The 12,685-nt window shown below is 60.5% G+C and overlaps 1 protein-coding gene across 1 annotated transcript; it reads right to left on the bottom strand.

The window, feature by feature from the left end:
• Positions 1-788: 788 nt before the first annotated feature.
• Positions 789-9,624, bottom strand: SHISA8 (shisa family member 8). The gene is made up of 4 exons (XM_061356946.1): positions 8,681-9,624; positions 1,998-2,122; positions 1,748-1,888; positions 789-1,066 (listed from the first exon to the last, which is right to left on the bottom strand). Exons 1-4 carry the CDS (start codon positions 9,226-9,228, stop codon positions 789-791), a joined length of 1,092 nt encoding a protein of 363 aa, XP_061212930.1. The 5' UTR covers positions 9,229-9,624.
• Between the last annotated feature and the right edge of the window lie 3,061 nt (positions 9,625-12,685).

The following is a 12,685-nucleotide window of genomic DNA, read 5'->3' as shown; positions in this document are numbered from 1 at the left end:
CAAGTGAGGCAGAGCTGGGCCAGAAGCCTGCAATTTTGGGAGCATCTATATTCATAGAGAGCTTTTACCTGACCTTGCTTGGAACAGTGTCCTTTCACTCCATCTCTGGTTCTGTGCTCCCCCTGGTAAAACTCTGTCAGAACCATTAAGCTTCAGCCAGAGAAGAGCCGTTTCGTTTTCATGTAGCTGCTTAAAGAGTTGTTCAGTTGGCTCTGGAAGCACTGTTCCCACCACTTCCTCCATCGGGGGGTGTTCCATGGCTGGGAGCAGGCTTTGCCCCTTCTGCCTGTGGAGGAGCTGGGGTTTTGGGAGCAGCATGGAGTTCCCCCAGCCAATCCATACCAAGGCCATACAGTTTAATGTAGTATTTATTGACAAGGTGGAGGCTGAGGCAGTGGGTAAGGGGATGCTGGGGAGGGAAAGGGTCTGCTCTGCTGCCAGCACCAGGACAGTGCTTTGAGGCTGTTGCTCTTCCCCGACTTGCTCACAGGAGCTGGGTGGGGGTGCCTGGTCCCGGCAGGATGTGTCCCCCATCCCTGGGGGCTGTGGTCTGTCCAGCACCGTCCCCTGAGCAGAGCAGCACAGCGCATTGCACTGCTCGTGTGCCCCGGCACAGCCCCTTCATGGAGAGGCTGGGAACGGCTGAAGCTCGGTGCCCGGGATGCTCGCCTGCCCCACGGTGCCTGCTCGCTGGCAAAGCGCAGCCGCCAGCCCCGTCCCCTACCAGGTCCGGCCGCCGCAGTCCCCGCAGGCTGTCAGCGGCGCTCAGCCCAGCGGCGGTGCCGGTGTCAGACGGTGACCTCGGTCTTGCTGTTGGTGGCGAGGTGCCGCGGCGCAGGCCCGTACAGCGGGGTGGCAGCGCCCAGGGGCAGGCCGGGCCGGCGGGGGGCGCGGGGGGCGGCCCCTTCCCAGCCCCCCGGGAAGGCCGGGCCCCCCGGCAGCTTGGCCTTGGGCAAGGGGCAGCCCTCGGGCAGCACGGGCGCCTCGGCGTGCGGGAAGGGCAGCGTGCCGGAGGGAGCAGGCTCCGGGCCCCCCAGCCGCAGGTAGAAGTCCTCGGGGGCGCTGTCTGTGAGGATAGGGAGTGGAGCGGGAGGGATCCCGTGTGATGATTGGCTGGGGAGGGGGGGATCTTGGACACAGATTGGCTGGGAAGTGCTGTAGGGTAGTGGGGGATCCTGGGTTCTGATTGGGTGGGCAGTGCTGCGGGTGTGTGTGGGATCCTGGATGCTGATTGGCTGGAGAAGTGCAGTGGGTCTATGTGGGATCCTGAACTCTGGCTGTTTGAAGGAAACAGATGATCCTAAGTGGTCCAGCTGTAGTTGGCTGGGGGCTGCAGTGGATCATAGGGGATCCTGAGCCTTCATTGGCTGTGGAGTGCAGTGGGTCCATGGGGGATCCTGGGCTCTGATTGGCTGGGGAGTGCAGTGGATCCATGTGAGATCCTGAGCCTTTATTGGCTGGGGAGCACAGTGGGTCCATGGAGGATGAGGCTCTGAGGATCCTGGGCTCTGAGGATCTGGGCTGGGGAGTGCAGTGGGTCCATGGGGGATCCTGGGCTCTGATTGGCTGGACAGTGGAGCAAGTCTATGGGGTAGTGGGGGCCAGCAAAGCCTCTGCCATGAGCAGTTGCGCAGGAGCCCTGGGGTGCGTGTCCTGCCCATGCCCCTCTGTGAGTCCCCCACCCCTCCCCACCTGTCTGCTGTGTCCATGGGGTGCGCCCCCCCCCCCGTGAAGCATCAGCACTCACCTCCAGCCTTGAGGGTGGTGTAGGCAGCGTAGGCAGGGGCCGACAGGCCCAGGCTGCTGGTCAGGGGCAGACGCTTGCCATGGCCATGGGGCCGCCCCAGCGGGGGGGCAATGGTCACAGCGTTGTTCAAGGGTGGCTTGTCTGGGGGACAGAGGCGGGCGGGGGGCTCAGCTGAAGGCTGAGTGAATAAATGCCTTTGCCTTTATTCACCATGGGGAGCTTGTTTTTCCCCGCCATGCCAGCATCTTACCTGCGTCGTTCCGGGGGGACCCGCGGGCCAGACCCTCACCCAGCGGGACCTGTACGCCCCCCATGAAGCCATCCATGTGCTCGGAGGGGCCATGACCTGGCTGCTTCAGCAGGTCCGTCAGCGTCCTGGAGAGGGAGGAAGGGCCATTAGAGCAACACCCTGCTCCCCTGACCCCACCAAAGCATCCCAGATCTGAACCCCCTCTTTGGAGACAGAGCCAGGCAGCCTGGGGTTAGGAAATGGCTGCTGGGAGCAAGGAGTGCACCCAGGGTCCCAGCCCAGCTTCTGCATGGAGGTTGGTGAGCTCCCCCAACAGTGGATGGGGGCTGAGCCCTCCTGCGACTGGGAGCACCAGTGAGTGCGGATGGTGATGGAGACACATGGCTTGGAGTGGGCTGCAAGGTTGTGACAAGCCAAGTCAGAGCAACCTGAACTGACACCTCGGGGATGCTCCCCCAGAGTGAGAGCCTGGTGGAGGTGGGGAGAGGAGGTGACATATCTGAAGTCCCTTCAGAGCAAAGAAGACCCTGGGGAAGGGATTAGAGAGGCCGCTTGTGCCTCTCTGGGGAGGAGGATGAACTAGCGGCGACCACCAGCGCACAAGACTATCCATGCGTAACACCCTCCTTATAAGTAAGAGCATTAAACATTAAGCACCATCACATAAGCTAAAGCCCTATTTTGTTTAACAGTCATGCACGGTGATGCTGCAGTCCCACCACGGCACACTGGCGGTACCGGAGCAGGACATGTCCACATGGACATGCTGCATTTGGCAGCAAGTGCCATGGCAGGACAAGATGCTGCTGCTGGTACGGTGCTTTGCAAGGAGGAGACCCACCATTCCCCCGGTGTGGCTGCACAGGGGTGTCCACTCAGGGCTTATTTTGGCTCCTTAATCCCCACCCCTTGCACCTCAGTGACTGGCTGGCTCATAGACACACACCGTGAGCTGCGGCAGGAGCTCAGCGTTAGCGAGAGGCTGGACGATAAACAGCAGATTCAACTCAACGTGCTGCATCAATGCAAATTGGAGAGGAAGGGGGGAATAATCCTGACTTGGTGGATGTGACAGCTCATGGCCCCGGAGCGCTCAAAAGCCCAATGAACCCAGTGCAGGGAACTGCCAGGGAAGGCAACGAGAGCAACGAGGAAAGCAATGAATTATACCCAGAGGTGTGGATGCTTGTGGGGCCCCAAGCGTTGTTCCTGGGATGATTTCCATCCCAGTCTGGATCCAGTTAACATCACAGCAAGAGCAAAGCCCTTTGTGTTCACCTGACAGCGTTCTTGGGGAGCTTTGGGTAATACCCCCCAACATCTCCAAATGGGCCAACAGGGCCCTCATGGAGCAGAATAAACTGGAATGGGGGAGGAGCAGTCCCTGGCATCTGTGTATACTGGGGGTGACCAGCTGGAAGGCAGCTTGGTGGAAAAGTGCCTGGAGGACACCAAGCTGACTGCGAGCCAGCAGTGTGTCCTTGGGGCATAGAATGGTCTCCCAGGCTGCACCAGGCAAAGTGTTGCCAGCCTATCCAAGGGATGTGATCTTTCCCCTTCTCTTGGCATTGGTGAGGCCAAACCTGGAGTGCTGTGTCCATTCTGTGCTCCCCAGTACAGGAGAAACATGGACATACTGGAGAGACTCCCACAGAGGGCTACAAAGATGATGACAGGACTGGAGCATCTTTCCTGTGAGGAGAGGCTAGGTGAGCTTGGGCTGTTTAGCCTGGAAAGGAGAAGGCTCCGGGGGATCTTATCAATGTACATGAACATCTGAAGGGAGGGTGCAACAGGGACGGTGCCAGGCTGACAAGAGGCAACAGGTTCAAACTGGAACATGGGAAATGGTGTTTGAAGAGGAGACACAACCTTTTCCCTGTGCGGATGGTCAGACCCTGGACCACGCTGCCCAGGCATGCGGTACTGAAACCCCTCACCTCCCCAGAGCCCTCCTCAGCCGCTGCGCCAGCTCTGAGCCCAGTCAGGCTCCTTTGGCCATGGGTACTGCACCCAGAGGGGCTCTGGACACCAGCCCGGGTGGGCTGCAAGCTGTGCCCAGGCAGGGCTGGGGGGATGCAGATCCCTGTGGCTGTGGGCTGTCAATGTGTGGTGCTGCCACCCCATCAGCTCCAACCTTCCCTGGGGTGCTCTGGCCACTGCCTGCTCTTGCCTGTCCCCAGGGCCCAGCACTCAACAGGGCTCGTTTCACCAGGAAGTTCAATGCGATTTGACCTATTTTCTCATATTTTTTTTCCCCTCGGGTCTATTTATGAAGCTTGAGCAATCCTTTATCTGTGACTTCCTCTCCAGATAAATCCATCAGCGCTCTTTCTCATAAGCGTGCCCTCCATGCCAGCCACCCAGGGTGTTCGGATGATAACAATCACCAATAGCGGCATGAGCAGTTCTTAATGAGCTGTTTCGCTAAGGTGAGGAGCATGCATGAGCCCTCAGCATCGGCAACATCCAGCCAGGGCTGTCAGCAGGGCCCCTGGGAGCTGCACCCCAGTCCCTGTCCCCAGGCCCTGCAGTGCAGGGGAGATGGACCTGGAGGGTGGCACTGTGCTGACGAGCTGATGTCTGTCTGTGTTTGGGGGAGTTTCATGACCCTCAGCATGGCTGGGGGCTTGGGGAAGGTCAGGCCACATCTCCATGGGTCACTGGGTGGTTTGTGGCACCAGGACAGCTCCAGGGTGCAGATGGAGGTGGAGAACACAGGGCTGATGCGGCTCTAAACCTGCACTGCTCCCCTGCAACAAAACACTAACGAGCAGCACCACCGAGGCCTCCATCCACCGCCATGGCCATGGGTGCTGAGCACATGAGGCCATGTATGAAGGTCACTTGCTGCCACCAAAGCTTGCCTGAGCACAGCCTCGCCTGTGTGGGCACACAGCCCTCAGTAAGCCTGGTTGTGCCAAACCAGCCTGGCACGAGCCCTGAAACCAAGTGAAGAGGCAGATACAGGAGCAGTGATGCTGGAGGCCACGGCGGCTCCATGGAAGAGCTGGAATGAAGCTCTCAGTGCTCCCGAACCATCCCTATAGGAATGCTGGTGCATGAAATGAAGGTGTCCATGTGGGAGCGTGACCCAGGGCATGGCAGAATACACAGGAGAAACATGGCAAACCATGGCTGCAGGTGGGCCGGCACCCAGCCGGACACACAGCCTCTGTGCCCAGCCACCAAGGTCCCATGGCGGGGACCTTTCCGATGGCTTACGGTGCATCCACTCAGGGCAGGCTGTGCTGGTCCATGCACTCAGCTCTGTGGGATACCTGCCTGGTGGGGCTGGGACACTGCTCAGGAAGGATCCTGCAAAAGGTACCTCTGTAAAACTGGGGTTGCAGCAGAGAGGAACAGACCTTGGGCGAAGTGTGGGCAGTGGGAGTGAGTCCCCCGGGAGGGACACTGCATCCAGCCTAGGGACAGGGACCCAGGTCTCCTTCCCTGCCAGAGCTGGGCCCCTTCCCTCATCACAGATGGCACGTAATGACTCGCCACACTGCCTGCAAACTCCTCTCCACCTCTGCCAGCCACTACCTTGGCCATCAACAGCAAGCATGGCCATGGACTGCAGAAATACCTGGTGTGGTCAGTTGAAGTGAGGGACGAAACCATGTCAGTTTGGGGACTACAGATAGCATGGTGGACAAGGGGATTGAAAAGCCAGCACTGGGGGTTCAGTGACTGCCAGGGTACCTACTCCCCTAGGCTGGTTTGCCCCTCTCCAGCATTCCAATGTCCCTCAGGAGGCTGCTGCTTGCCCAGCTCTCCCCATAGGGGTGTTCACCCCAGCCATAAACCGCAATCCCCTCTCCAGGAGGCTCTGGGGGAGCTCAGGGGTGTTTGCCTGCTCTCATGCAATGGGCACAGCCAGATCCCAGCGGCCCCAAGGATCTGGTGTCCCTGCAGATCCAGGGTCTGGAGAAAAACAGGGGCGGGTGTTCCTGACTCAACGCAGGGCTTGGCCAGGCTGAGCGAGTGCTGGAGATGGGTGCCAAGCCTGAGCCGAGCAGGAAGGAGAGGGGTTTGAGGGAGCTGTCCTAAGGCCCTGCAGGAGGAAGGGGGACGGGGAGGGGAAGACGCACCAGGTAGCTGCAGCTCACCTGGGTGGACCAGCAGACAAAGCCAGCAGAAACCATGCTGGAGGCAGCCTGAGGCATGGGGACCTTAGGAGAAGCTGGATGAGAGCTCAGGAGTCTCTATCTAGGAGGAGCTAGTGGCGTTTCTGCGCCTGGTCGCTCACCCTGCACCCCAACCAGGACCACGACAAACATCTGGAGGTGCAGCAGTGGTTGACCTTCCTTCCCCGAGTGCGAAGCCTGCAAGCAGAGGCAGCAGGAGCTGTCCCGGGGTGGCAGGCGGCACTCCCCAGGAGCTGTAAAACCCTGGCGGGAGGGAAAAAGGGATGGGAATGGAAACCAAGCCGGCCGTGCAACAGGGAGCTGGCCCGAGGCCACGATGCGGTGCCCGAGGAGCAAATGAGAAGCTCCTACCTGAGGCGTAAGGAGGGAGGCACGATGGCACTGCCCGAGCCATGCATGGGTATGGAACGAGGCAGCTAGAAATAGCCCTGCTCTCTCACAAGCACTGAGACAGAATGTAATGCTGGGGCCGACAGAGTGCTCACTGGGATGGAGGAGACAGCATCCCTTTCCTGGTGCTAGTGCTATGTACCCAGCCCTGGCACTGTCTCTATCAGTCCAGCACCCATCAGTCCAGCCTGGTGCCCTGCCTGGTGCCTGGGGCTCTGTACCCGATGCATCTCTCACACCCTGCTGTAGCTTGCCAATCACCATGCCTGTGGTACCAGAGTGGCTCGTGGCTTTATACAGAAGGATACAGGGCACAGGAGATGATGAAACCTCACCTGACTTCTGCAGTGATGGAGGTGCCCTTCTGGTTTTGTCCCACAAAGGCAGGCAAGGAAAACTTGCCTTCTCCTGGGCCATATGCCCCAAAGGTCTGTGGCTTTGGGTAGAAAAGGCACTGATCTCCCTGAACTCATTGGGAAAGTTTGGATTAGCAAGAGGGAGGGGAACTATGAGGAAACACAGTTCCTGAGGCACAGACTTGAGGCTACGCCTGGAGAGCAGTGGCAGCAGTCCTGCCAGTTCTGGTGGTGCCAGAAGGCATGGGAATGAGGAAAGGGGTCTGGGTGTCCTGGGGGCTGAGCTCTCCCCATACACAATGTCCCCTTCCCAGGAACTGGGGGGAGGCCAAGAAGAGACGTGGTGATGGGCAAGTGTAAGGGGAGTCAGGAGGCAGGGAGGCTGGCGGAGGCCGTATTGATCCTGTCAAGGTGCCAGCACTTCCTCAGGCGACATGGGGAGGAGGCGCAGGCGTGCAGCAGCACCCAGCCAGGCTCCCTGCCAAGGGGGGCACAGCACTGACCCCCCCCAACTGCCCTACATGGCTCAGGAGGGCCCTGCAAGCCCCATCCATGCACAGATATGACCCTCCTCCAAGCAGCAGCTCAGCCTCTGCTCCCCTGGGTGGCTGCAAGGAGTTGGGTGGGTCTGGGGATGGGGTGCAGCAGGTCCAGAGCTGGGGTGCAACACCCAGTGGCTGCCAAAGCCCCGGGCAGGCACGGGGAAGGAGAGGGTGTTCGTGCCAGGGGGTGCAATCAGGGTGGCTCCGATTGTCCGAGTGGAGCCACTTCCTCCAGCCCTGTGGTTTTGTTTTTCATTTCAAGCTAAACCCATAAAAATGGGTTTCTTCCCAGGCTCGATGTCCTCACTGGGAAGATGGGAAGAAGAGCCCTGAAATGAGGTGTATCTGGAGCTAGGACTGGTGCAGGAGGGAGAAGGGAAGGTGCACTGACAGCCACGGGAGCTGGGAGGGAGCAAGGGGAGGTGCAGGGGGTCCCCAATGCCAAAGTATACCTGACACCCCAACCTGTCCCCACGCTCAGCCCCAGCAGCGGGCTGAAAAGCCAGGGGCTGCAGCCACAGTATGGGGAGCATGGGGAGGATGCAGCCACAGTATGGGGAGGATGCCCAAGTGCCCACTGAAGGCTGAGCCCCAGCGGGTGTGCAGCTTGGTCCCCCCAGTGTCCCACACCAGTGCACAGAGACGGGCACCCGTGCACACCCGTGCACACACACGCACACACACGCGTGCACATGTGTGTACATGCACACTGAGGCGACGCAGCAGCCACGGTGGAGCTGCCTTTGCCATCTCCTCTCGCTTCTGCGCTGCCAGCGAGGCTGAGCCCAAGGGGACTGCAGTCCCGAGTCACCTCACACACAGTCAAACCCAGTCTAATCTCCCATGCACATCGGGAACCACAGCTTTGGTTTGGCGGGCAGGGGGAAGCCACGACCTATAGCTCACATCACCCGCCCCACTGGGCAGCAGGAATGGCTCTCCTGAGCCACAGACAGGGCTCCTCAAGGGACAGAGCATGTCGTTCTGAGAGGGCACGGGTGTACAATCACCCTTTCCCATGGAGGTTGTCCTGGCTGGCAGCCCCCCCTAGCAGGACAGGTTGGGGGGCTGCAGCCACCACCCCCCCACCCCCCCCGATGTCTCAGCATGCTGGGGTGGGGGTTTTGGGGATCACCTCACCCTCTTGTCAGCCCCAGGGTGAAGCTGGGGTTAACCCCACACAAGGGGCTGGGAACAATACCCAGTGGGTACAAGCGGGGCAGGTGGGGACCGCACCCCATTACCTGGAGACGGTCATCTCCGTCTGGGGACCTTGTGCCTTCTCCAGGCCCAGCTTGGTGAAGATGCCCACCAGCACCATGATGGCCACCACGCCGCAGATGATGTAGACGATCATGTTGGTCCTGTCGCGAGTGGGGTCCTCGGGGGTCTCGTCCACCCGGGTGGGCGGCTGGCCCGTGTTAACCCAATTGGGGGTGTCGTAGTTGGAGCAGCCGCTCTGGTCCAGCCGCCCGGGCTTGAACTGGCAGCAGAAGCGGTACCCGCAGGTCCCGCAGCAGTACTGGTAGATGCCGGCGTTGCAGTTGAACGGCGGGTCCCACTGCCCCATCACGTCGTAGTAACCGCGGCAGCGGTCCCCACCCGGTGGTGCCGCCCCGGTGGGCGCCGGGGCCGTGGTCTCCGCCGCCGGTACCTGGCTGCCGTTCCAGCTCTCACCTGGCGCCCCGGTGCTGCTCTCGCCGCTCCACACCCGGCCCGGCTCCAGCAGCACCAGGCAGCAGATACCCACGACGTAGCTCGGCTCCATCCGCCCGCGGCTCCTCGGGGCCATTCGGGCGAGGGGCGAGTTAGAGCCGCTCGCCCGGGACCGGCCGCATGGCCGCCGAAGAGTCCCCGTGGAGGAGAAACGGGATGGATGGGAGGTGGGGGTGATAGGGGGAAGGCAAAAAAAGGGGGACGAAAAGAGCAATGACGGGGGGAGAAGTGCGAGGGGACGTACCCCTTCCTCGCCTCCCCCTGACCGGCCGAGGGGCAGAGAATCAGAGCAGGAGGCGAGCCGGGCGGCGGGGGAGATCCGCCGCTTCCCGCCGGCCGGGGAGGGGGTGAGGCGGCGGGCGGCGGGAGCGGGCGGGCGGGCAGGGGGCCGGAGGCCGCCCCATCCCCGCGCCTCTGCCCGCGCCTCCCGGCACCGCGCTCCGCGGAGGACGGGGGGGAAAAGGGAAAAGCAGCGAAAGCTCCCGGGGCGGGAGGAGCAGAGGGAGGAGGAGGAGGAGGGAGGCGGGGGCAGGGAGGGAGGGAGCCGGCGCGGCCAGGAGGAGAGCGGGGCTCGGCGCTCCGCCGCCCGAGCCTCCCGAGGAAACCGGAGAAGGTCCTTCACAGAGTCCTCTGCCAGGCTGCCCGCCGCCACCGGGCGGCACGGAGCCCGCCCTCCCCGTCGGGCACGCGTGGCACCGGCCCCTGAGCACCCCCCGCTCCCGAGCCGGAGCTGCACAGCGGCAGGGTGACACTCTGGGGTGCTGGGGGGGCCCTCCAGCAGCCCCACACCTGGGGGACACGCGGGGAAGTGGGATAGCAGCAGATCCAGCTTCGTGTGAGCATCCCCCAAGGGGAGCTGTGCACAGGGGGGCTGCAGGGTGGGTGAAAGGGGGGGGGGGGTGTTGGGACACCTCCAGAAATGCATTCTCCCCACAGCCACGATGATTTTAGCCACGGGTGAGCCCCTTGCTCGCATGCCAAAGTGCAGACGTGTCTTGGTGATGTGCACCCACTGCTCTGCTCTCCAGCTGGTGCCACCCATAGCGATGGTAGTAATCCTCACCACCCGGTCCCCTCCCCAGAAAGGTGTCATTTACTGGGCTGTGGTGGCAAGAGCAGGGGACGGGAAACTGAGGTGCCATTTAGCCCCCTGCCCACCACTGGCACGTTGTGCAGCACAGGACAAGGATGGCCTGGGCAAGGGGCAGCGGTATGTGGGATTTATGGCTGCACCCTACTCCTCTCTGAAGAGTCCTGCGTCCTGCCGCAGGGAAGGGCAGCAAATCCGGCACCACCACTGTTTCCTTTGGCAAATACTGCTTCATCCTGCCTTGCCCTGTCGGTACTCTAACCTGGGGAAGGGGGCTGCCTCTGAGCTGTGCACTGCCAGCATCCAGATACCAGCACCCAGGCACGCAGTGATGCAAGAAGACATTGTAATGATAGAGACGGGATTAAGCTGGACCTGCTAGAGTGAGTCCAGAGGAGGGCCATGAAGACGCTCAGAGGGGTGGAGTGACTCTCCAATGGAGACAGGCTGAGAGAGCTGGCATTGTTCAGCCTGGAGAAGAGAAAGCTCCAGGGAGACCCTAAAGCAGTTTCCAGTCCCTAAAGGGGGCCTACAGGAAACCTGGAGAGGGACTTTTGACAAGGACCTGTAGTGACAGGACAAGGGGAAGTGGATTTAAACTGACAGAGGGGGGATTTAAATTAGATGTAAGGAAGAAATTCTTCCCTGTGAGGGTGCTGAGGCACTGGCACAGGGTGCCCAGAGAAGCTGTGGCTGCCCCATCCCTGGCAGTGTTCAAGGCCAGGTTGGACAGGGCTTGGAGCAACCTGCTCCAGTGGAAGGTGTCCCTGCCTGTGGCAGGGGGTTGGAACTGGATGAGCTTAGAGGTCCCTTCCAACACAAACCAGTCTGGGATTCTATGACTCTACAAAACAGGTCGGGAGCCTCAGCTCCCTCCTTTGGGCCTGTGCTGAAGCTTTGTGGACCAGCCTCTCCTCAGAACAATCCCTTACCTGCCCCACCACAGCCGGCAGGCTGAGGGTCTCACATGGACATGGAGCTCCTGCAGAGACTGCTGCCCTGCCTGGGAGCTTGGGCAGCCTCCTGTGGACATGTGGGGCTAGAGCTGGCTGTTGCGAGCTGCTGGGGTGCAAGAGCACTGTGCCACATGTCACACAGGAGAACAAAATGCAGTCTTCCTCCTCCCTGCTCATCAAGGCGATGCGGTGGTCCAGGTGGGAGCTTTGCACAAACAGCAGGGTGGAACGCTGCCTTTTCTTTTTGCTGTGAGAGGATTTTAGGGGATAAAATATCCTCTCCCAAGTCACCAAGCCTGGCCCTGCAGGCCCCCGGCCTTTCCATCTGGAGGCTGGTGAAAGCCAGAGACTGTTGAAAACATGGATAAGGAGAGCAGCTGGAGCCCAGGATACATCCAATCGCCCTCCCCAGCGCCGCAACCTAATAGAGATCCATTAGGCAAGGTAGCTTGTGGCCTCCAGAGCTTTCTGAAAGAGATAAAAAGCCAGTGAGGTGGAAGAAAATGGCACATTTCTGAAAGCCAACTTTCCCCCAATCTCGGAGGGGCTCTCTGATGAAAGGCCCCATTGCAGAAGTGGCAGACACGGGGGCTGTTAGCACTAATAACCAACTGCGGCATCGGCCTTGAGAGAAGCTGCGCAAGCAAAGTTTGCTGCTGCCCAGGTGATGCCAGCAGTCATTTCCCAGGCACTGGGCGATCGCTCCCGACATGCGTGCGAGCAAAGCCGCCGCAGGGGCCTGCAGGGTTTAACAGGCTGTTAGCAAGCAGTGCGAAAAACTGGCCAGAATCAGGGAGTTTGCTGGAAAATGGTTGCCTGGCGTGACTTGGGAGAACGGGAATGGGTTTAAGGGGGAGAGGATGCTCACTGAGTGTGAAGCAACCGATTTAAAAGGGTCTCTGGGAGCAAGAGCGAGGGAGGGAGAGCCGCTCACAGGCGTTAGCTACATGCATCAACCCAGAAGGAAAGCAAACCCAAAAGGGCACGGTGTGGAGGAGCAGCCCCCTGGCAAGGGCTGGTTCCATGTGTTGCTGGCACATCCACCCACAGCCCCACTGAGCCTTCAGCTTGTCTTTGTCAAACAAACGACCCAGCCACTAGCTGTATCCCAAAAGGGAGGGGGCTGCAGCAGTGAAATGCTGTAGCCTGGCACCCACACCACTCAGATCTCCAGGAACCAGTGTCAGGACCTGCAGGAAGAATCGGGTCAGCAGGGACCCCCAGAGAAAAAGCAAAAGCATAAGCGTGCAACATCCATGGGCATTTCTCAGGTGGGGAGATGGGAGAGGAGCTCTGGTAGGCTTTGGCCACCGGTGTTGGAAGATGTCACAGAAATACGCCCTGCAGTGACAACGCCACCCGGACTACAGAAGGGTGTCTCTGCACCTGCAGAAATAGGATACTGGCGGGGAGGAATGCGCCCAGCACTGACACTGTAAACAGATTGTTTCTGGCAATGGTCTCTGTGTCATGGCCAGAGATCCCGA

Source organism: Neopsephotus bourkii, unplaced genomic scaffold, assembly GCF_033783945.1.
Source record: "Neopsephotus bourkii isolate Nb327-2 ecotype Australia unplaced genomic scaffold, CSIRO-AGI_Nbou_v1 NB_107, whole genome shotgun sequence".
In the NCBI taxonomy this organism is placed as follows: domain Eukaryota; kingdom Metazoa; phylum Chordata; class Aves; order Psittaciformes; family Psittacidae; genus Neopsephotus; species Neopsephotus bourkii.
This window is presented reverse-complemented; position numbering and strand designations above follow the sequence as displayed.